Here is a 26,082-nt window from a genome sequence, read left to right on the forward strand (position 1 = left end):
CATATACATACATACTTTTTGTTATTTACTCGCTTGACCTTATCCTGTTAAATTACAAGGTTATTTTTAAATCATATCTTATTTAAATTGGTGGAATATACACAGAGGATGCGATAAAATGGCGTCCGTATGCAACAGAATCCTCAAAATACTGCGCCACTTATAGGAGTCTAATGGCGTGTGTAAGTAAAAGGGAAACAGTCAAATCGTGTAGAATTTGGGGCTGGGCACTTGAAGGCTGGCAGGCAAAAAAAAAAGTTGGCTAAATTCAAATTGCACTGTTTTTATTCGAAATAATATATTGCGTTTACATCTAAATCCTATTTATGGGATATCGGCAACGAAGCGATAGGGCTAACAAAAATATCAGAAAAATGTTCATTTGACTTGAAGGCACCTTTCGGGTCTAGAATTTCGAAAAAACTCGATTTTTTTCCATGTTAGGATAGTTTATACTTTCAAAAATATGCTTGAAAATTTTTATATTTAAATTCGTTGTAGTTTAGACTTTACAGTCCTTTAAAACGATACCGGTTTGGAGTGCGACGCCCAGGTATAAGCGCGTTTATCGTGTTTTTCTCGAAACTATTTTTTCCCAGTTGGCGTTGGTAGATAATATCTCAAAAAGTACTGCACCGATTGACTTGAATTTTTAATATGTTATTGCATAGACTCGTGGCTCTCGCGGGTGGCAGAATTATAAATTTTCTCGGTGTACAACTAATTACAACCAAAAGCGTAAAAGATCATATGTGAAGCCAGGCCAACCAGCCAAATCAACGCCAAAGCCGAATATTCATGGTTTGAAGGTAATGCTCTGTATTTGGTGGGATCAGAAGGGTGTGCTGTACTATGTGCTGTTGAAATCGGGCCAGACGATAACGGGAGAGCTATACAGGCAACAATTGATACGTTTGAAGCAAGCAATAGCCGAAAAACGGCCAGAATGGGCAAGCAGACACGAGAAATTGATTTTCCATCATGAAAATGCTCGGCCACATGTTGCAGTACCGGTCAAAAATTATTTGGAAAATGCCGGATGGGAAATTCTACCTCACCCGCCTTATAGCCCAGACATATGTAGCTCCTTCTGATTACCACTTGTTTCGGTCGTTGCAGAATCACCTTTCTGGAATACGGTTCACCAATGTTGAAGGTATTAAAAAATGGCTTGATGACTTTCTAGGCGCAAAAGATGAGAAATTTTTTTGGGATGCAATCCATAAATTCCCTGAAAGATGGGAAAAAGTTGCCGCTTCCGATAGGCAATATTTTGAATAAAATATTTGTTCACTTTTATACTTAAATAAATGCGGTTTTTAACAAAAAAATACGAAATTAATTAGTTGTACAGCAATATAATCAATTTTTTTTATTTTTTTTTCAAGAGCGAGAACGTGAAAAAAATAATTTTTTTTTTGTTTTTCCAATAAACCGATAAAATATAAGAAAATTATTTTTTTCTAAATCTGCTACCCACCATAGCGACATATTTCCTGTTGAATAATCGACCGAATTTTGTTTTCAGACGTACCTGAGCAGCCCAATCAGTGACGCCAGTGGCATGTGTTACGTCAGGGGAAGCAATTTTTTTTTATTATTGTCATTGAAAAAAATATATTTTGTTTTTTGTAAATAAATAATTGATTTAATGAAAAACAAAATATATTTGGTTTTTTGTAAATAAAAAATTGATCTAATGAATAAAAACGATATTCAATTGATACCGATTGTTTTTCTTCAAGGCTTTCAATTTTCACGTCTCTAGACCAGAAAGGAGCCTTAAGATTGCTATGCTTCATTCAGCTGTAGACTTCTTATATTCATTCAGATTTAAGATGCCTTAGCTTCATTCAGCTATAGATTTCCTAGTTTTATTCAATTGCAAGACTGCTTAGGCGCATTTGGTTTTCGGATCTCTGTGCTTTATTCAGCTATAGACTTCTCAGTTTTATTCAGCTTAAAGATTTTTTTCTTTTATTCATATTTTAGATATCTTAGCATCATTCAGCTGTATATTTCTAAGCTTCAGTCAGCTATAATGTTTTTTGGCTTACTTCAGCCGTAGATTTCTCAGTTATTTTCAGCTTTAAAATGCTTTACCTATATTCATTCATATTTCTTACTTTTCATCAGCTATAAGATTTCTTAGTTTTGTTCAGCTTCAAGAGACCTTGTCTTTATTCAGCTCTTTATTTCTCAGCTTCATTAACTTTCTTAGCTTAACTCAGCTTTAAGATTTCTTAGCTTTATTCCGCTTTAAGATTCCTTAGCTTTATTCAGCTAAAGGGTTTTCAGTTTTATTCAGCTTTAAGATGCCTTGGCTTTGTTCAGCTGTATATTTCCAAGATTTAATTAGCTGAAAGAGTTCTTAGTTTGATTCACTTATAAGTTTTAGCTCGGATTTATTCAGCTATAGACTTCCCAGTTTTATTCAGCTTTAAGATGCCTTAGCTTTATTTAGCTGTGCATCTCTAAGCTTCAATCAGTTTTGAGATTTCTTACTTTTCATCAGCTACAAAGGTTTCTTAGCTTTATTTAGCTGTATATTCAGCTTCAATCAGCCAGAAGATTTCTTAGTCTAATTCAGCTATATTTGTAACCTTTATTCAGCTGTAGCACTGACAGCGGCAACGCGCGAACGCCTAGCAGGGAGTTTCGCATAGATACTATTGGGAAAGACAATATGACAATGTTCTTATGACACTCAGAATTTCATATCAAACAATATTAGAAATCCTGGCTGCTGTAGACATAAGAGCGACCCTCTTTAGTGAGAAGAGGATGTCATCATGAATACTTTGACTTTCAGCCATTACTGCGACTTAGGCCATCGCGGTGAGTTCAAGCTGCAATATAAGTGCACCCAGACTATGCAACCATTGAGCGCCCAATTTTACAATTTTGCAAATTTAAAACATTTACAAATGTTTTCCTAATCTATTCTTACAGCATTCATTTCTTAAACGTACTTTAGTTCTGCACCCAAGTTGCTGTTCGTAGGAAAACCGCCCGTTTAAAGGCTAACATTTCGAAGTTGTAATTTTTGTAATGCTAACCATGAAAAAAAACAAAAAAAAAAAAAAAAAAAAAATTATTACAATATATTTCTAAGCTCATTGCTTCACTTTCTTGCCTACCTGCCTGCCCAACCCTTTTGGACCTCGTTTTATCGCACCCTGTATTAAAAATGCATTTAGTTAAAGCTGCTCAAGCTGCTACGGATTCCTTAGAATTTAGTCTTATTTAAAATTGAAATAAAATTTAGTTACTTAGTGTAAGCGTGTAGTGGTTTAACAAAAACAACAACAAAAAGGCAATAAAAATGTGCAAAATATTAGAACAAAATAATGTAAAACAGGGAGCAAAATGAAAACGGGGAATCACTGGTTTTCCGCTTGATTAATTTACAGAAAATATTTTTATAAATTTAAAAATATTAGAAGGCATAATAATTCAAGAAAAAAAAGACAAAAACAAATTATCAAAATAATTAGAGAAAATTATGTTGCATTGGTTTGAAACTTTTTTATAAAAATATGTACATATTTTTGTTTTAAAGCTTTGGAAAATCATACAAATTAAAATGCGTGCATATTTCTGTAGCGCTGCGCTGTAGGTTTAAGTTTTAATTTTTTTTTTATTTAACGGTGTTAATTTTTTTTGTATTATTATTATTATTTTTTAATTAATTTATAATCTGAAGGCATACAAAAACAATTTTACTGAAATAATTAACTACATAATTTTCCAAATGAAGTTCAAGTCATTAATTATAAAACACAAATTCTGTCAGGGAAGAGCAGAAATCAATTTAATTAATTAAAAACAAAAATACAATTAATTTGGGAAGACGGCAGTTGTTTAAAAAAAAACGTGTATTTAAAAAAAAAAATGTTTTAAACATAAATCGTCAAAGCGCTGCATTGGTTTTAATGCAATTTAAAAATATTAATCACTCAGGTTTTTTTCTATATTTTTTTTGTTTAGCTTAAAGAAGCAGCGATGCAATTACATTCCAGCCTTGAAGAAATTATCAAGTATTCTTAAGGGGTTATATACATTGTGGGGTTATATACCTTGTCGAACATTTTTTTATGGCATATTCTAAAAGTACATCATCTTAAAAATATAAATTCAAAAAATCATAACGATCAGAGCACTAGAACGAAAGTTACAAACCGTGGAAGCGCGCGACCTTATCCATAAATGAAGTGCACGCAAAACTTTAGACGCGATTATCTCGAAGTCGTGTTTTTTGAAAACCACCGTCGCGGTGATCATTATTTATCAACAACTATTTGACCGATTTGCATGCACTTTTTTTTAATTATTCGAAGTTACAACTTCGTGAATCTGAACGGTTCACTTTTTATAAATATTTGCATAGTTCGCTGGAATTAATTTTTTTTTAATTTTTCAACCCCCTTCATCGTTTTTTTGGTGCAAAGCGGTTTTCATATCAAGAAAACTTTTTTTTGGGTAAATAAACCGTTCAGATTCACTAAAAAACATTTTTCTACAATAATCATTTAATTTTTTTGATTTCAGTCGATCTGCTCATGCGCTAACGTGATCACCGCAATCCTCTTCTAAAAAACGGTGTTTCGGGGGAGGGACGATATCAACAATAAATAATCACATTTAAAAAAAAAAACACCAAAATGTATTCTTCGAGAGTTACCCTTCAGTGTGATATATGCCTCATTTGAATAAAAGTTCTAAAACATATTTAAAAAAATGTCTGACAATCGTCCATTTTTTCGGGCTCACAAGATATATAACCCCTTAAAATTGAGTAAAAAGCGTCTTGAAGTTGTGAACGAAATTTGTGTGAACTTTGCATCCCTGCACTGATAATTTTGCATTCAAGATCTTAGTGCCAGTTTTTCAGTGTTATTTGAAGCGTCGTGTTCTCATCTTGCCAATAGACTAGGCTTCACCCACGGAAACGATACATCTTTTCTTGCTGCAAAGTGCGCCTGGCTATTTTTTCGCTTTCTTAGAAAGCCATTAAACAAAAATGTATCAATTACGAAAGTATGGAAGCAACCGATTAATTTAATATTGAGTAACAATTTGCGTTTACCCTTATGAGGCCGTAAGGTGGCCTGAAAAAAGTTTGAGCTTAATTGAGAAAACGACTGCAATTAGTGGCGCCATAACGCCATAGCCGTAACCATAACCATATTCGCAACATTACAGCATTTGTCGATTAATCATGCCGAAACCATAAATGGCTGATATTAAAGTAGAAGTAATGACAACATTTGCCTTTTGTCATAAAAACAGGGATAATTTTCCACTAAGTCAATTAATTTTTTGTCGTTCATTTCTGGCATTCCAATTTTTATCGCAAATATTAAAGCAAATGTAAAATACAATATTTCACAGTTGCTTACGGTTTTGGGGGGAAACCAAACTTCAATAGAAACATACGGTTACGGTCATGGTTGCGGCGTAATGGTGCGGCGCCTAGAATCGTTTACAGTGATGCCCATCTGTTTGATCAGAACAGCTGATTGTTGTGGTTGCGGCTATAACTACCGTACGCCACCACTAATTGCAGCTTTAGTTTAGCTATAAAGCCGAGTTGAAATTGGGCTGAAAAACTGGCGCTTAGAGTTTTTAGACGTTTTCGGGTTCGAAGTATTTTCCTCTTATTAAATAAAAAAAATATATAAACAAAATTCCATCGAATATTAAAACCAGAACTAAACTAAACTATTGTACATATCCAAATTTAAAGTTGTTTAGACTCAGGTGTACATAAATTACAAAAAAAAATTAATTGGTAAAAAATTACAAAAAAAGAAATACATTAAAAAATTAAAAAATAAAATAAATAAAGATTAATTGTTAAAAAATTACAAAAAAAGAAATACATTAAAAAAATTAAAAAAAGAATTAATTGGTAAAAAATTACAAAAAAAGAAATACGTTAAAAAATTAAAAAAAAAAAGAATTAATTGGTAAAAAATTTCAAAAAAAGAAATACATTAAATAATACAAAAAAAAAATAATTGGTAAAAAATAACAAAAAAAGAAATGCATTAAAAAATTAAAAAAATAAAATAAATAAAAATTAATTGGTAAAAAATTACAAAAAAAGAAATACATTAAAAAAATAAAAAAAATAATTAATTGATAAAAAATTACAAAAAAAAGAAATACGTTAAAAAATGAAAACAAAAATTAATTGGTAAAAAATTACAAAGGAAGAAAAACATTAAATAATTAAAAAAATAATAATTAATTGGTAAAAAATTACAAAAAAAAGAAATACATTAAATAATAAAAAAAAATTAATTGGTAAAAAATACTCGGCATTAAAAAATTAAAAAAATAAAATAAATAAAAATTAATTGGTAAAAAATTACAAAAAAAGAAATACATTAAAAAAATTAAAAAAAAAGAATTAATTGGTAAAAAATTACAAAAAAAGAAATACATTAAAAAATCAAAAAAAAAAAAATTAATTGGTAAAAAATTAAAAAAAAAGAAATACATTAAAAAATCAAAAAAAATAAAAATTAATTGGTAAAAAATTACAAAAAAAGAAATACATTAAAAAAAAAGAAAACATTAATGGTTATTAGGTCTTGAAAGCTTGCTTTGTGGTTTGTAAGCTGAAAGGGCAATAATTGCAACCAGAGAAATCCATTTTATCTATCATACATACATAAGAAATAGAAAATATGAATACATTAGCTTGGGCGAAAAAGAAATCCATTATTTTTGCGCCAATGGTTTAAAACTGTATTATGGTCGATTTTTGATCACGTGATTAATAACATGCCGGTCAGCTCGGATTATTTCTGTGATTTTATTTACATTATCTAAATTTGTTTTTAACATCAAAAATGCCTGAACAGAATCGACGAAACCAAAACTGTTACAGTTACAGCTGTTACAGTATCGGCACTAGTATATACAGGATTCAGCATTTTTGCCTTTCTCAAAGAAAAACTGTAAAATTAATTTTCTCTTTACTGACTTCCACTGTTAACACCCTGTAACTCACAACTGAATGGAACTAACAAAAAAACAACAAAAGAATTTTTTTCAGTGTGAAATGCCACTTTGACAATGAGCATAAACTTTAAATTGTTTCATCGATACTTTACGAGATATCGACCACTACGGCAGCCTACCGAGAAAATAATGGATTTCTTTTTCCTCAAACTAATATTATAAACTGTTAACAACTTTAAATTTTATAGTTCATTTAAATAAAATATTGGCAGAGTGAAACAAAATTTCACAGCTCACTTTTATGCTACATCATTTAATATAAAAGAAATTTACACAAATAAAAAAATCGACTACTAATAAAATCGCTTGTAAATACTCTGTTGATTGAATGCTGTTAAATAGATTTCTCGGTGCATGGGCAAGGTCTACTTTTAGGGCGATGTTAAAACTTAACGAGAGCAGCATGCATTTTACATTTCAACGCTTAAATAGCTAACAGCATAGCCCCTTCAGCTTGTCTTACTCATACGATATGTACATTGCATTGTATTGTAAATGTGTACATAATAACACATGCATGCATCTGTATTTGTGTTAAAATAAATAAGCGCTATATATGTATACCCTTAGCAAATGCACATATAAACATAGTATATAGCATAAGTATGTGTACGATATTGCAGTTAAATAATATATTTATATTTTTTTTCTAAAGTATGTGTATAGTATATAAATATGTATGTATGTAATAAACATAATTAAATAGCATATGTTTGTATACTTGTAATATTGCACTCAAGTTACTTTGATTATCGAGGAATTCTAAATGTGTGTATTAGTAAAAAAATATTATGTACATTTGTACAAATAAAATAAAATATTAAAATAGTTTTACAAATAAGCTATAGTAGTTATTTATGAAGTTAAGTGCTATATAATTACAATGAAGAAAAAAATTTAAGCAAAACAAAAGGGACATTTGTGGCAAAAAAATAAAAAGAGAAGAGGCTTTAAATTACCTATTCTCAGATAGGTGGCTATGTACAAGGTGGCGCAGAATTAATCATCCATATTGTTTTTAATCTATTTATTTATTGCAATCTGCTTTCTAACATTCAGCATTTAAATTTTGTTAAATATCCTCTTTTTTTTTGTAAAACTTTTTTTACTTAATAAAAACAAAAAAAATATTATGAGCGCTGAAAATCTTAATTTTGATCCTTACACGCTTCTTTGCTTGCCTGTACACTGCAGCTGTCTTGTTCAAAAGTGTTAACTGTGATTGACCTACGGCGCCATTTGTTAAAAATGTTAACTCTTCCGAAAGCGTGATTAATTTTGCGCCACCTTATACACACATATAATATGCCTTCTGAGCTCTTAATAAGCACATACTCGATGGCACGTCCAACCTATAGTCAGTCAATATCACCCCATATAGCCGTAAGCGCTTCCTGACACTAAAATGAAATGAAAGATTTTGCCAGCTAAACAGACAAGAGCATTGACTGGTCATGCGAAAGTAAACCGTGTGTGATTTTATGAAATAGATTTTCAAGAGCAGAGTTTATAGATAGAGACTCCACAATCTTTGCAAAACTAACTCCAGACACAAGCGACTATTAGTCACGTTGTCAGTTGAGTCTCAGAGAGTACAAAATAATATTAGCTGGGCTCCCGTGACACATGCGGTTCTCTTTTTGTGTAGATTAAATGTCGCAGAAACGACTTGGAACATTTTTTTTTAGATCTTAGCTGCACTAACTGGACTTGTCTGAGACTCGGAAGTAGCTAATTTCTCTAAGTTAGGCAGTAGAGAAAATGTAACCTACTTAAGAGAGATGGTGAAAAGATTTTAGAAGTTTGTGCAAGATCTGAATGCTAACCGGTTCTCAGTGAATTTGAACGAATCAGCTGATTGGCTGCCGCATATCCGGTGACGTGGCCAGCCGAAGTTACTCGCTTAATTTCGTTTTTCTCCATAGCTGAAGGCCAAATCTGGTAATCTATCAGCTTTGCTTAAGAGCCACTTTAAAGTTGGGAATAGTTTATCTGCTCGGTGAGCAAAGCTTTCGCCAAAATGGTTAGTTAAGAAAACGACCTTAAAAGTTTTCTATCCAATTGTTATAATAACAATTAAATTGCATTTATTTTATTTACCAGCAAAACCCCACACCTACGCCTTCCATAGCCTCTGTTAACAGCGCTCTGTTAAAACAGAAATGTCAGTTGCGGACCACAAATTTCACTGTTAAAACAAATTTGTCTTACAGAATTTACTGCCATCTCTGTTTGTGTTGTTGTTGTGGTTGTAGCAGTGTAAACATTCCCCAAGCATGTGCGAGGAATGCTGCTGGAGTGACACGTCCTTGACCGGATATAAATCCGAGTCGTTTCGGAAACGTAGAACTGACTGTCATGGGAATGCTGCCATCACTGCCTCAACATCGTCTCGTCGTTTGACAACTCAATTTTCATTTTACTGCGCCTTCTATTTTCGCGAATTCAGCGATTTGATTAATTTGATGTCATTTTGAAAATGAAATGTTAAGACAAGAGGAACCGGGACAAAGTCAAAACAGAAATTTGGCAGATGTTAAAACGCATTTAGTGGAAGGTGTAGATGTGCGGTAAGAACGAAGTGAAATACGGATCATCGATGAATCGATTTTTATTTAGGAAAGAAGTTGTAATTGATTTTTTAAACGTCACAATGTCACGGAAACGCATTTGCCAAGGGAACGTAGCGCTAATTGACTGAGCATACAGTGGACATATCATCGCGAATACCCACATTATAAATTTTTTCTAAAAGCTCATCGTAGATGATAGTCAGTACGGACAATATCTTGAGCTAAGGTTTTAAGCGAATTGCCAATTTTTTATTAATTTTTATTAACAAAAATTGCTTGGAGAAAATTAAAGCAAATTTTTACAAATGCGGCAAATTCATACAATTTTCAATAGTTTCGACTTATGGAAAATTCAATGATTTGTTAATTTTTTCAAACGAATTAAATTAAATTAAAAAAAATTCGAAAACAAAAATTCCAGTACGCAAAAAAAAATGTTTTCAGCAAGCAAAAGTGTGCGGTTAACATTTAAATGTAATAATAAAAATTTAATACATTTTTGCATTTAAAAATTTTCAAGTGTTTTCATTTTAGTGAAAGAAAAACAAAAAAAATATAAATTTCCTAACTGCTTGCGACAGTTATTCCCCTATTTATGGCGTCTAATTTTAGTAATTTAAACTGCATTCTATTGCAGACGTAGGCATAGCCACAATGCTTGCGTTTCACAATGCAAAACTGTTTACGGCACATTGTAGGGCTGTTATAGCCTAGACACATGGCGTCGTTAATCGGGATTACCGGCGTCAGTTAATTCTGATTAAAATTGTAGTGTGACAGCCGGTGTTTCCGCGGATTAGTGAACAGCTGTTTTGCTTATGGGATAGTTTGCCAGTAAAGGAAGGATCGCAGGCAAAAAATACGGCTATAAGTTGCCCTGATACTAAGAAATAATTATTTATTTTAAAAAATCTTAAATTTTAATTTCTCAAACTGCTCCGAAATATCAAAACAATACATGTAATTTGGGACATGTCAGTGCAAACTAGCACAGCATCGTGTCTTTCTTGTTCTTCTCATTACAAGAGTCATTACGCTTCATTCACAATAGATATTAACTGCGATTTTGTGGCAATGTTGCCATCGAAAATTCCCATAATCCGCCTGAACTATGAGAATTAAGTTTAGTTGTGAATTCGGATTAGTTGCACTTAATTTCTGAGACAATTCCGAATTAAGTCGTTAATCCCGATCAAAAGCACCGTCTGTCTGGGCTATTAGTTTAATTGCGGCGAATTCTGTTTTTTGTTTTTGTTCGAGTGCAAAAACAAATGAAATTTTCTCGCGTAGATCTAAGTAGTTTTCGGGGTTTTGTATAGTTTCTCGCAAAACACTTGAAATTTTTAGGGGCACATTGAAAAAATTTAAATAATTTTTTTGCGTATTTGATGTTTTTTCTCTCGAAAAATTATACCAAACAAGGCACATTGAACAGGTAGTGGCAGTAGAACAAAAACAACAATAAAAATGCACTCTTTTGTGCATTTGGCCACTCGAATGTCAAAATCTATAGACTTAGATTGACAACTTAAAATAATTTACACAAAATTTTGCAATTTAGAGACCAAATAAATGGAAAAACATGAAAAAAGCTGCGTTACTGCTGCCACCTGTTTAATGTGTCTTGTTTACGGAACCGCTGACGGTCTGATGCTGGCCACAATTTTTTGAATACTCTGCAACGTGCAATTTTTCGAGCGGAAGAAAGCAACCAAAATTAAATAATTTTTTTTTTAACTTTTTGGCCACATCTGGAGCATCCGTGCAATTTTTTAAGAGAAAAAAACTTTAAAAACTCAATAATTTTTTCACATCTGTTTCGAGCGAAAAAAATCACGAAAAGCTAAATAAATTTTTTTTTTAATTTTTTAGCCACATCTTTTGAATTCTCTCCACCGTTCAATTTTTCAAGAGAAAACAACTTCAAAAACTCAATAATTTTTTTTTAATTTTTTGGCCACATCTCTTGAATTCTCTGCATCGTGCAAATTTTCAAGAGAAAAAAACTTAGAAAACTCAATAATCTTTTTTTTAATTTTTTGACCACAATTTGGTGCACCCTGCAATTTTTCGAGCGGAAAAAGCACCAAAAACTGAATAAATTTTTTTTAATTTTTTGGTCACATCTATTGAATTCTCTCCACCGTTAAATTTTTAAAGAAAAAAAAGTTAAATTTTTTTTTAAATTTAAATTTTGAATTTGCATTTTTTTCCTTAACGAGCTCATTTTTTTACATAAAAAAAAAAATAATTAAATTTTTTTATATTGTCAGTCGCTAGTGAATTATGAAAAAATTCATACAAGGTGGCTCAAAATTATTCATCCGATTTGGTTCTTGAATGACTAAATAAAAAAAGTTGAATTTTCTCCACCGTTAAATTTTTCAAGAGAAAAAATTTAAAAAACTGAATAATTTTTTTCCCCATTTTTTGACCACATCTGGTGCACCGTGCAATTTTTCGATCGGAAAAAGCACCAAAAACTCAAAAAATTTTTTTTAATTTTTGGTCCGTTTTAAATTTTTCTCCAAGCAACTTTAGTATGAAGATAAAAAAAACCATAAAATATTTTTTTAAAATATAAACTAACCAATTGCGTTTTACGTGCTTGCAACATCATTCTGATATGTGGCAAATCTAATTTCTACGTAAGTATATACATATATAAAATTTACACAATTTATTTTTAGTCATGCATTTAAAATTTTCAATTTAATAAATTGCATAATGATATGAAAATTATTGTTCGAAATTCGCTATTCACTGCGTGTCGTAGAAAATTCATAAAAAAAAACAGTTTTAATGTATTGCGCCAATGAGGCTACGTTTTTACAATAGTGTGGCATCACTTGTCATTCGTTTTATATTTTACGTAGCTGTGTTTACGCTTTTACTTTATTTTCGTTTTTAAATTTGTTTTTGTTGTTTTTTTGTTTGTTTACAGCAGCGTTTGAATTATTCTTATTTTAATTTTTTTATTACTACTTTTTTGTTCTTCTTAAAAATGTTTGCTCTGCGTTTCAAGGAACTTTTTGCTTAACCAAATTTTTTCATATTTTTGTATTCCTACTTAAACTTTGTATTCTTACTGCCTTTTCTCAATTAGTTATTGTTTTGGTCCCTTTTACCTTATTTTGCTTAATTTTTGCTTAAGTTAAAAATTATTTGTTTGCCTAAATTTAGGCTAAAGACCCGACCACCGTTTTGAGCTTAAGTTATTAGTTTAATATTTATTCCTTTATTTGCTTTCTGCCTTTTTGTAGAAACACTATTCGAAAAACAAGAACAAAAAAAAAAAAGCAAAAAAAAAGTTTTTATTATAAAATACGAAATTTCTTGCCGCATGACCACATATTTTTCCATCAAGTAAAGTAGTTGTTGCTACTAGTTTGAGCTGCCTAATAGTTCTTAAATTTGTTTTCCTTTATTTTGCTGCTTTCAGAATAACATTCTTTTAACACAGTTTTCTGCTAACGACTCTAAATGGAATATTAAAAATTGTTGTGTAAAGAAAAACATAGGCTTTGTCCTACAATAAAAGATAAAGAAGAAGAATATCTTCTCTAATCAAAAATTTTTTTTTTTCATAATTCATGGAAAAGTGTGAAATTTACTGAGCAGCTACAGTTGAAAAATTTTGTCTTTTATAAATAAAATTCGCTAAAGCTTGTTCGCTCGAATCTTGGCACCACTTCAAGCGGATTAAAATTTATCATTTTTGTTTTTGCATTTTGCACTTTGCTTGTGGTAAATAGCTTAGCATGCGCTTCATCGAACCTAAATTAGATTCTCTATGAGGTTTGCACTTCGACCTAATGGTCTTTTATGCCCTTCATCGAGCTTAGCCAGCGTTTTTGTCTGCGTTTACTTAATTTTATTTTGAGTCAAAAATTTGAACCCAAAAAAATCTAGATTTTATGTAAATTTGATTGACACATTTGGAATTAATTAATTTTTGTGTTTTGTTTTTTTTTTTTTGTTTATTAATCATTTAGAAATGCATTACTGATTCGGCTGTGATAGTAAAATGAATGAGTCTCAAATTTGAATTTTTCTCCTTAACGAGTCACTGTTTTGTATTAAAAAAAATTCAATTTTTTTTAATTAAAAAAAAATCAATTTTTTTTAATTAAAAAAAAATTAAATTTTAATTTAAAAAATTTTAATTATTATTTTTTTTATGTAAAGCAATGAGCTCGTTAAGGAAAAAAATTTTAATTCAAAATTTAAATAAAAAAAAAAAATTTAAATTAAATGTTTTTTTTTTTTAATTTAAATTTTGAATTTGAATTTTTTTCCTTAAAAAAACTCATTGCTTTACATAAAAACAAAAAATAAAAAATTAAAAAAAAGTTAAATTTTTTTTTAAATTTACAAAAATTTTGAATTTGAATTTTTTTCCTTAACGAGTTCATTGTTTTACATAAAAATATAATAATTAAAGTTTTTTATATTGTCAGTCGCTAGTGAATTATGAAAAAAATCATACAAGGTGGCGCAAAATTACTCATCCGATTTGGTTCTTGAATGACTAAATAAAAAAAGTGATGCAAATCTTTCTCTTCACCTTTAAGCAGTTCACAAGTGTGAAATATGACTGACGTGCGACGTCACCTTCTACCTTTCAAAAAGCGAAATTTACTCAATGAACACAGAAATGAGCCTAAAAATTTTATGCTAAAAAAGTTTGGCAATACAAATTTATACGCTGAAAAAGCTTGAAATTTTAAACAACTAAAAATTTCCAAAGGAAATCAAAATAGCTGGCGGTAGCAAAACAGCCTTCCTTCCTGTGCGTTGGAAAGATCAGGTGGAGAAGCCCACGACTTCACTTGGCGAGCCCAACTGGCGCCGGTTATCACGAGAAAGAAACGAGCGGCGCGCTTTGTTAAACTCGTGCAAAATTGCGTAAGCGGTTATTGCGCTTATCAAGAAGAAGAGAAGTCAAAATTTGTAAAGTTTTGAATAATTTAGGGGCCAAAGTGCTTAGAGAGAAATTTATTTAACTAAGGTTGTGAGGTAAGATTTTGCAAAAAAAAAAGTTTAAATTACTAAAAACGCGCCACAAAAAAGTTGACATTTATAAGAATTTCTACAACTTAGTTAAGAGGCGAATTTAATTTCTTCTCAAAAAATAATCATGAAGTTTAAACATTCTGCGTTAAAAAAATGGCCCATGCTCTCAGTTGCTAGCAAAATATACAAAAAATTCAAGAAATGTAAATATTTTGTAGGAGTCCGTTGAATGCGTTGCCAAAAGCCTTTTCAGTTGCTCAAAAGCGCTTCAAAAGCTTAGTAGATTCAAAACTGTAAGGGTTCACGATGGTCTAGAATTTTCAAAAAATCATTTTTTTTTTGTTAAATTCGAAAGCAAAGGCTTTTAAGAGTATACTGCCAAATTTTTGGGAAGGATATTTCCAGTATTTTCGATTCTACAGCCGTTTTAGCAGGTAGAGTCAGATTCGTCACGCGGCGGCATCAATGGGAAATATCCACTCAAAACTACTTTTATCGGCCTGGTGTTGTAAAAAAAAAACCGTTCAACCGAGTCGACTGAAATTTTAATATGTTGTTCACAACATCAATTGGCTATCGCCCGTACTAGAATCATATTATTATTTCAATGATGTCGTATTTTTTTATTAAAAAACTGAAAAACCCGAGTTTTAGAGCTTCAAATTCGAAACCGCGCCATTTTGTCAATTTTTTTTTCTAGTCTAATATTTTTTTTTCCTTTTGTGTTTCAGACAAATAGAAGAGCCAAAATGGACAACACCGTTCAGGTCCAATTTTTCGGGAGCGTCAACTTTATTTTTAAAATTATTAAGCAAAAAATTAAATTAAACTAAATTAAATTAACATCTTTTTTTCATGTGTGTATGAGAAAGTATAAGAAGTTAAACAAAAAGCCGGTGTCGTTTTTCATTTTTTTTACTGTAAAAAAAAAATTCCTGAAAGTACCCTACATTTTCGACCTCTAGACCACCGGGAGGACCCCTTAAGTGCTGAATTTGCTAAAATTTTATTTGCAAAGTTTAAACGATTTACTGTTTGCGGCGAATTTTTGTAAAATTTCACAGAATTACTTGCTCGTTCAAAAGCATTTGTTTTTATTTTTTGCTTAACACTTAACTTAAATGCAGCGCTCACTTTCACATGGCATTTGGCAGGTGCTTTCGAGCGATGCTATCATAAAAAAATTCGCTACAAAAGTTAATTGCTTGCAATTGTGAACAAAGTAAATACAAAAAATAAAATAAAGTGCCATTGATGATTTTGCTTACTTCGATTGTGGACCATTCAATGGTTAAGGGTGCGCCGAAAAATATGCAATACATTCATGTAACAAAGGACTTTTTACGCTTGACGCAGGTGGCTACATACATATGTTTTTTGTTGTTGCAAGCGTTGGCTTGCCATGGAATTTGCTGTATTGTTATTGCAAAATTCGATCCATGAAAGTTTTGTTGGACCATTTATTTTTCATGCAATTGACTTTATAAAGCAAAAATATTATATTATGAATAAATTTAATGGTCTCGCATATGAAACGCTGCTAAAAATGCATTTGATTGTTTTTTCTTTGTGGCAAGATTAAAAAAAGTTGTGAAGAATGCTTTAAAAACACGCATTCCTCTAGTAAAAAAGTAGCAGTGTGCAGCGGGAAGACTTGGAAACTTTTTGGTACTTTTCGTCATGTTTCAAAAATGATTTTTTTTTATTTACTGCCTAAAGTTTAATTTTAAATGCCTTAATTTGTTTTTTTTTCTACAACTAACTACAATTTAGACTTGAACGTTGAAAAAAAACAAAGAGTTGTAAATTTTTTGAAAAAAAAAGAAAAATATTTTGACACGGCAAGCTTGTGCGTTTAAAAACAAAAAAAAAAACTTTTTTGGTGAAAAATTATTAGCAAATGCTTCAGTTATACAATTTCTAATATATGCTATATTAATAGCACTCGAAATCGGTTTTGGCCGAAAATTTTAAAAGATTTGTGAAGGAAGTGGTAATAATAAACGAGAAACGTGACTGCAGTAGCAATAGTGAAAGGCCTAAAAAGTGGGCAAATATACAAAAATAGACGGCCAGTCCAAGGTGAATTGAGTACTGAATGTGGCGTCTTCCCAAAACAGTTACTTTATTTTTAGCGATTTTGACAGGTCTGACGTCAGAAACATTACCAATACAAAATAAACGAACAAAAGGAGGAGAAATTGCATTTTTGAGAAAATTCCACTGGTTTGGGCTTAGCAATGCTGCTGTTTGTGTGATGTAAACTAAACAAACTAATGAAAACCAAGTGCCGGGTGTTAAATTGCGAAAGCACAAATGAATTTAAAGCCGCCAAATACAGTTTTTTGCGTTTTTATGCGGAAGATGCAATGCCAAGAAAGTGTGTGTGTGTGCGTATAACTTCTTGTATGTTGGTTGTTTCCATTGCTTTCGCCTACTCTTCCGCTTCACAAACAAGTAATTCCCTTCCTTTTGACCGTTTATTGATGGACTCTGACGAAACAGCGAATTTGGAAGAAGCAACCTTGTATTTTAACATCCTTGAAGGAGAGTGAATTTCATTGAAATTTGCTGGCAATTGGATTGAAATTCACTGAAAAGTGAATGGCAGAATCTGCCCGAGAAATTCAAAATTTCAAAAAGGGGGGGGGGGGGGGGGGGGGGGAAATTATATTCAAATTAAGATTCCCATAGTATTAGTCGTGCGTAAATTTAAATTGATGTATTTATAAAAAAACTATAATTTTTCTAATAGTTTTAAAATTAAAAAAAAGTACACAATTTATCTTAAAACATTTAAGTTTTGAGTGTTAAATCGAGCTAAAGCTAAAACTCCATACCAAGCATTTCAGGCGCTTTGGCTTTTAGCGCTCCATTCAGCCATATGATTGGTCAGCTTGAAAAAAAAAACCGTGATGGAGTTCTAGCAAGGCGAATTCGTCAAAGGCGATAGCACTAGAAAAAACAGAAAACAAAAAGAAATGGACGAGCGGCATGACAGTCGGACAGGCGGTTGGAGCCAATTTACACGATGACTTTTAAGCCTGGGTGGAAATTTTCTCGAAAATTAAAAAAAAAATGGAAAAAAATTGAACAAAAAATGTAAAAAAGTATAGAGAACTCAACGGAAAAACCGGCAATTGGAAAAAAAAATCAAAAAAAAAACTAAAAAAAAAATTAAAAAAAAAAAAAATTAAAAAAAAAAAAAATAGAAAATAGAAATTAAAAAAAAAAACAATTAAAAAAATAAATTGATAAAAAATTGAAAAAAAAAATTAAAAAAAAAAAAAAACGGAAAATAGTTTAGAGAAGTCAACAGGGAAGGTATGCACGCACTGTCAGCTAAATCGAGGTTTGTTTTTGACATTTCGCTTTCACCGTATTCCCATTTTCGTATTTTTATTCCAGTGCACTTTGGGCTCGCGCTCAAAGTACGAATGACCAAACAAAATTATCCACACCTAAGCCACAAACAAAAAGTTAACGTGCAAATCCACGAAGATACCCGACGGCTTCTTTAAAAGAGAGTTTGCAAAAAACCTAGGGTGACAGGCCGTCGTGTAAATTGGCTCTTGGAAGCATACGACAGTGCGAATGGAACGTCATTTCATTTTATGCTAGCAGTCTAATGTAAACAACGAAAAAAAAAAACAAATTAGCGGGCTTACTTATATCACCTCCAAAAGATTCGCCTTGAGTTCTAGCGCAACTATCTGAAGCACTGAATTTTCTTTAGTACCTAGGCTAGTATTCTCCAAGTTTTGTGTTTTAGCTAACCAAATATTTTTTTTTTCAATTGCTTCCTTTTTTAACATGAAACGTGGCAACACTACACTAAATTCTTATCATGTTCCTCTGTTCTTCTGTCTAGTCTAGTCTGTACAAATTTGAAACAACCTTTAGCGCGTGTTCAGCATTTTTCTCCTTATTAACTACAATACATTTTTTTCTTTTAGTTTTGTCTGAATGTTAAGCATTACTAGATTTTCGAATTTCGCCAAAAACAAAAAAAAAATTTCTTTTATCAAAATTTTTTGTTGTTGTTAGCTATTTTAAATATTTGCTTTAATTTTTTGTTTTTTTTTTTTTAATTTTTTTTGCACCTAACCTAAGTTGGACACTTTTTCGCTTAGTTTTCTTTGAAATCTTAACCTACACAGCACTTTGAAATGAATTATCGAAATTCAAAGGAAATATACAAAATTTTTACAAAAAAAGTGTTTTCGGAAAAGAAAGTTCTTAGAAGAGCATTTTTGAAATTCCATTATTACACTGAAAATTTACACGCATCTTAAATATATTTTAATAATTTGTTACGTTTACAGTATTTCTAGCATCTTTTTTTGTTTTTGTGCTTTGTTTTTGTAACTCTACGTTTTACTACAGCTTTAATCTCAATATAAAATGTTTGCAAAAGTTTTTTGGGTTTAGAAAAAATTTTGCTCGTCAGAGGGTTAATGACTTCTTGTTTTTCATTTTTCATTTTCCAATTTTTCGTTTTGCAATTTTTCTTTTTGCTTTTTTTACTTTTTGGCTTTCTACTTTAATTTACAAGTTTATTTTATACAGCTTTTGCATTCTTATCGGAATTTTTAGATCTGGTTTTAGTTCTTTGTTTTGTTACTTGTTTTTGGTTAACTGTATCTATCTATTGCCACTTTTGTTGTTGCTGTTGTTGTTGTGGTTGTTGAAGTTGCAGTTTAATAGTAATTGTGTTAATAAAATGAAAATTAAACACAAACCTAAACATCTTTGGTCGGCTGTCGCCTTCAGGCAGGACGTATTCGTCTTATCATTGGCCATCGCACTCGATTCTCCAACCTGCAAGTAAGAAGGGGAATAGTTGAAACGAAAATACACATACATACATACATACATATACTATATAGTTCACAAATACAAGTTTTTATCTTTTATTATATTTACTTGTATATAAGGAGAAAAAAAAAACACTACTGGCGGTTTTCAGTCAGCAGCCAGAAGTCATTATTGGCGAGATTTGGACTCAATTACAAATTGTGACTGTTGACTGACATTGACTGTTGGGTTGGACATTTGTACCATAAGTCACATACCATGATGGAAAGAATAATGAGATGGCGCCTACCGTGGTGCCGTTACTTTGCGCTCAGCGAATTTGACAATGAGTTAGTTACGTGGTTTTAGCTTCAGTATGGCCAGATTACCATTTACGTAACTTGATTTAGCATTTTTTTTTTGTTATTTAGTCACGGAGTTTTAGTTCTTTCTTCATGACATTTTTCTAGTCTGTTCTAATTAAAATGTAATGTTTATAGTTTTGTAAAATATACATTTTTTAAAAATTAGTTCAATAATTCACTCAGTTTTATTTAGCTTTACTTTTTTTAACATCTGGTCGCATTGCCTGCGATTGCAGTTGTTGTTGGTGTTCTTCTGCTTTCAGCAGTCAAATCTCTCTCTCGCTACGGCAGTGTTGCCTAGCTTTGGATATAAAAACGCATTAAAATGCCCATTTACAGAAAACAAAATACCAAATTTTTATTAAATTACTTAAAGAACTTTGTATGCGTGATGAATTGTCTTTAAAATGTGCGTTTTTTAAATAAATGTGTTATGGATATGTACAATTTAATTTATGAGTTTTTGGTTGAAGGAAACTCTTTTGTTAAGGGAACGACTTATTTGCTATATTTGGGGTTATGTAACAAATAAGGTACTCTTTTTGTAAAAATGTCATTATGGTTTCTTTAGTATTTTCTGGTATTTTTTTGTTATTTTTGCCATGAATACACTTCTTAATGCCCTATGTCCCACTAAGAATTGAAGACCGGAAGAAATGATTACACCTCTATGGTTTTAATTCGCATTCAGTAAGTTCAAACGCTTTTTAAAATGCGTAAAAAGGTTTTCAATCTTACGAAGAGTTGAGAGAAGAAGATTTAATATTCTTGCATAAACTTAAATGGAGCCAAAAATTAAATTTGCACTTTCAAATTATCAAATTTTTTTACTAAAATCTTGTCAGAGTGACCTTTTTCAACCTTCTTTTGTTTAATAGTATAGTTTTTTTTTAAACTTACAGTTTCGGTAACTTTGAATTAAAAAAAAAGAAACAAACGCGAAACTTAAAATTTTTTGTATTTTGGGTATAAAAAAGCACTAAATTTATTGTGAAGAGCAAATGGTTGGCAACACTGCACAACTCGGCAAACGTGACGTCACGCACTCTCTGATGGGCGCAATCTTCTTTCTATCATTCTTGATCTAAACCAAACTGTTTCTCTTTGTTACATAAAAACAACAACAATTTACATTTTGACTCTCACTACTAGTTTTTAAGCTCATATTTGTTAACTAAGTTGTAAGAATTATGTGACCTTGAAAATGATTAATAAAGTTACCTTCGAAAAGAACGGATTATTATTAATATAATATTATAAATGCTTTAAATCCTTTTCGAGGGGGAAAAAATTATACTGATATAAATTATAAAATATTTATTTCTTAATTAATTAATTATTAATTTATTTATTTCCCTATTTGGAAAAATTACTCTTAAATTATTTGTATGTAAAATAAACCTATAAAATATAGTAATTAGAAGTCACGAAAAGCAACTACAGATTGATGTATGAATTCCGACATTTGTAAGAATTATAGTTAGATCATATTATACAATAAATATATTACTTGTATATAATATTGTATATGTATACATAACAATGTTAGCACAGATGCCATCCAACGGGCGTTGATAGACCTGGAGGTGGACAGTTGCGTTAGTAACTGGGTCATCTCCATGCTAGAAACCAGGATCATCAAAGCTAATATGGGCAATATCAACATAACCAAGAAGGTCCACGGGGGCACTCCACAAGGGGGAGTATTATCTCCACTTCTTTGGCTATATGTGATCAGCAAAATCTTAATAAAACTTAACGGAGGTGGGGTAAAAGTGGTGGCGTACGCTGATGATGTGGTGCTAATGGTGTCAGGACTGTGTCCAAATACGATCAGTGGGATCATCCAAAGGGCGTTAGGCGAGCTTAACTCTTGGGCCACAGGATGTGGGCTAAGTTTAAACCCGCGTAAAACAGAACTTATGCTTTTCACCACCAGATACAAGGTACCAACTTTCACCCTACCAAACATCAACGGACAAACTCTGCCACTATCAACCAGTGCAAAGTACTTAGGAGTAATTCTGGACTCCAAACTTAGCTGGAAGTTAAACGTCGAAGAACGGGTAAGGAAAGCAGAAATTGCTTTATATGCCTGCAAACGTATGCTTGGAAGAAGATGGGGTCTTCAACCTAAGCATACATTATGGCTGTATAAGGCGGTTATACGGCCAATTTTAACGTATGGCTCGGTAGTTTGGTGGAAAGCTCTGGAGAGAGAGTACAATACCAAATTACTCGGCAGAATACAAAGATCAGCCTGTGCAATAACGGTCGGTGCAATTAGATCATGTGCTAGAGAGGCTCTCAATGCACTGACACACGTTATTCCAATAGACCTACATATAAAGAAGACGGCAACCATGAGTGCATTTAGGTTAAATGAAGCGGGTCGCTGGAAAGAAAAAACGTATGGTCACGCTAGTCTATTATTGCGACAAACTCAGTTAACCTCGGTGAGGACTGACTACATCGTCCCGATGGCAACGTTCAACAGGAATTTTGCCACACTATTTCCATCTAAAAAAGAATGGAATAAGGGATTCTCTCTAAACACCTTCGATACCACCGTCTATACAGATGGCAGTAAAATGGATTGTGGTGTCGGAGCTGGTATATATTCTCAGAGACTTGGAATTGAAAAATCTGTGCGTCTCCCTAATACCAGTAGCGTCTTCCAAGCGGAAGTACTAGCAATTGGGGAAGCCTGTAGGTTACTAATCGCAGATTTCTCTTTCAAGGGCAATATCGCTATTCTTTCGGATAGCCAAGCTGCAATACAGGCGCTGGATGCGACTATAACAACCTCTAAAGTGGTGGAGCAAAGTAGGAATAGCCTCACCAACTTGAGTGAAAACCATAGAGTAACCTTAATTTGGGTCCCGGGACACCGGAACATAGAAGGTAACGAAAAAGCTGATGAACTGGCAAGAGGGGGATCTGCCATGAATAGCGCTCTTGCAGTACCAGTACTCACCCCACTAGGTGCGGTCAAGAATGCAATTTCCCTAAAATACCTTCGAATTGCAGAGTGTAGATGGAGAGACCAGACGAAATGCAAAATCAGCAGAACGTTATGGCCCACCTACAGCCTCAAGCAATCGTCGACATTAATAAACATGAAACGACGGGACACCTGTAGACTTACGGCAGTCATAACTGGCTTCTGGTCTATCGGAGAACAAGCCGCCAAAATGGGCATCCCTCACAACACATACTGTCATAGTTGTAAACAACCGGAGAAAAAAGAAACAATCTTCCATTATCTCTGTGAATGCCCTGCCCTATGGAAGGACAGAATGTCAACCCTGGGCAAACCGCTGTTCGAGAGTCTCGAGCAGCTGTCTGGCTTAGACGTCAACAACCTAATAAGGTTCCTAAACCGCACAGACTGGATATAGTCCTGCTGCAAATAACTGTTAAACAATTTGGTAACGAGGATGTGGCAACAAAATGGTGCGGAAGCGCTAGTTGGATTCTGGATGAATCACCACTCTAACCAACCAACCAATGCATACCCTACAAGACAGCTGACTATCATATAAGCACTCATATTATCATCATCATTATCCTCATTAAACTACACATTTTCGTTCTAGTCATGGGATAGTTCTGAATGTTTCCTCTTGTCGGTGTGATATTTTACCTCTCTTTTACCAATAGCAATTTCTTATCACTGAGAAATATATCTACTATGCTCTAAAGGCAAGGAAACTAATCATTTTTATTCTTACAATGTAATAACTGCTGACAACTAAACTCCTCATTGTCGTCATAACAAATTTCTCAGCACTAATAATCATACTTCTCTTTTTTGTTATCAAAACGTAATAAGCACTGATGGGCCAAACTACTCATTTCTGTTATCAAAAAGTAATCAGCACTGATAAAAACTCCTCATTTTCGTTATCATACAATGTTTTATTTAGAAATTATATAAAATTATTATTTTTTGTATTCAATAGAAACCTCTTACATATCAATTCGGTGTTTTATCCACGGAGATTCGAATTCACGAATTTTCAAATGTTAGCCAAGCATCTACTCATTCGGATATGGGGAACATACAACAAATACAGCAAAAATTCACGCTAGTTCTTTTTCTAGAGCAGCCACATTATAAGCATACAAATGAGTTGCCTTGCCGTTTAAAGTACAGTAGATATATTTTTCACTTATATTATATTAAATTGCTTTTGGTAAAAGAGAGATAGAATTCACGCCGATAAGGGGAAACGAATATCAAATGAAATATTTGATTTCCCCCATTAAAAAATGTTGTATATGCCATTCTGATAATGCGAATGTATTAGAGACTAATAAAATACTTGTAAATGTGTTTGAATTTTTGTCTTAAGTGCTCAGCACTGTCTTGTAGGGCAGGCATACCCACTACAGAGATCGAATACCCCATGCCACTAACAATCGATTGGTTTGAATTCGATTGGAAAAAATAAAATTAAATCACGGCAAAAAAACAGACCGACTTCTTAACTCCCTATGCCAAAGTTCTTAGCCATTACACATCAAGTGAAATAAAAAAAGAACTAAAACAAGTGCGACAAGAGGTTAGCTTTATTACTTTACTTCAGGTACATAATTTCTTTTCTCAACTTTCCAATAAGTCTAGTGAAAGCCGGAACATATGTACAGGCTGTGTCAGTAGAAAAGAACCGGTTTTTTTCTTGTAACTTCAAAATATATTTCGTTCTGCTTTTTGCTGCATAAGAGTCCCACTCAAGGGCTACGGCGCCAGTGCTAACTCAGGTTAGTGTCATTCGAAACTTTCCCGTAAACACATCCAAACAAAAATGAGTGAGAAGTACGCGAAGCGCTTTGAGGAGGTATTTTTATGCACGCATTCGAAAGAGCCTAAATTGTCTTACGCCGCGGCTGCAAAAGTAATTAAAAAATCAAAAAAGTTTGTTGTGATTTGGAATCAGCGGTATAAACTGTATAAAAATGTTGATGACTTTTCCGAGTGCGCCTTGAAGCGAGTGACGACAAAGAAGCAGGATAAAGTGATCGTCCAAATTTTTAAGCGGGACCCTTCTTTGTGACTACGTCAAGAACGATCAGTTCTTACTAAAAAAGCAATAGATATGAGTATCAACACCATCGAATGTCGACTGAAGGAGGCGAACATATTCTACCGTCCCACATCATGAAAACCACCGCTCTCAGAAAAACACATTGAGAAATCACAAAACAAGCAAATGGCGTCACAGTATTGGACTGGCCTTCCTAGTCCCCTATGAAAACCCATCTTGCCGGAAGGCCAGTCCATCTTTTAAAGAAACTCGTGCGTCAAGTTTGCAAAATTTAGTCCTGTTTGTCCACGAGCTACACAGAAAAGCTGGTTCAAAGCATGAAGAGATGCCAGACTATACTCGACAGCAATGAAGCCTACACGGCTTATTGAGTAATTGCGACTCGTAGTTTTGTACATACTTTACTGTACATACTGTAAAAAAAATTTTAAATACATATATGTATATCTTTTATACTTCATGAATAACCGCGGTTCCTTTTTTTTGACACAGACTGTATATACATATATATTAGTCACCAGTTGTTGTTTTTGTTGCAGCAGTACATTCCCAATATATGCACGGAGAATGCTGCTGGGGTGACAATCCTTGACCGGATATTTATTCGAATCGTTCCGGCCACGTTGGGCCAACGTGGGAAAGTCAGTAGTAAAAACTATTGCATGAAAGGAAAAAATGCGCCAAACAAGTCGAAACCTGATAAAGGGAAGTCACCAAGCAAGTCATATTTTCGATTTTTGCCAGCAAACTAAAAAAAACCAAGAAAAAGTGAAGAGATCAACTGCCCAACACATTTATTTAGGGGATTGAAAACTCGTCAATTGAGTCCGAATATTCCAAGTGTCGAAGAGCGAAGGGAAATTGTCGGCAATGCGGTTATAAAAATACCCCAAAGTGTTGTCAACTATTAAAAAGTTTTTAAAAAGTTGTGCGCACTTCACACGTACGTGGCCAATCTACTTTTCTACACCCTTCAGTATGTAAGTATGCACAGCTGGAAGATAAAGAAATGTTCGAGTAAAAAAAAAAACAAAATTCAAGACGAAAGCCAAGAGCAACGAAAAGATTTCTGATACAACTAAGTGGCAAAACGTTGTTACAAACAAATGGCTACTTTGTATTTGATTTTCGTATGTATTAGTTTACGGCGTTGACTGCAATCCCCAACCAGTGATAACTAAGGCACAACAACAACAGCAGCATGACGACAGACAAGGAATACACTTAAGAAGTGAAAAGTATACG

At 32.6% G+C, this 26,082-nt stretch overlaps 1 protein-coding gene across 1 annotated transcript in view; it reads right to left on the minus strand.

The window, feature by feature from the left end:
- LOC129243392 (furin-like protease 1) overlaps positions 1-26,082 on the minus strand; it is an 80,703-nt gene that overhangs the window by 16,656 nt on the left and 37,965 nt on the right. Inside the window, exon 9 of the mRNA XM_054880406.1 lies at positions 19,367-19,445. Coding sequence (XP_054736381.1) covers positions 19,367-19,445 — 79 coding nt within the window. The remainder of the gene's footprint in view (positions 1-19,366; positions 19,446-26,082) is intronic.

The sequence above is a fragment of the Anastrepha obliqua genome, chromosome 1 (assembly GCF_027943255.1).
Source record: "Anastrepha obliqua isolate idAnaObli1 chromosome 1, idAnaObli1_1.0, whole genome shotgun sequence".
In the NCBI taxonomy this organism is placed as follows: domain Eukaryota; kingdom Metazoa; phylum Arthropoda; class Insecta; order Diptera; family Tephritidae; genus Anastrepha; species Anastrepha obliqua.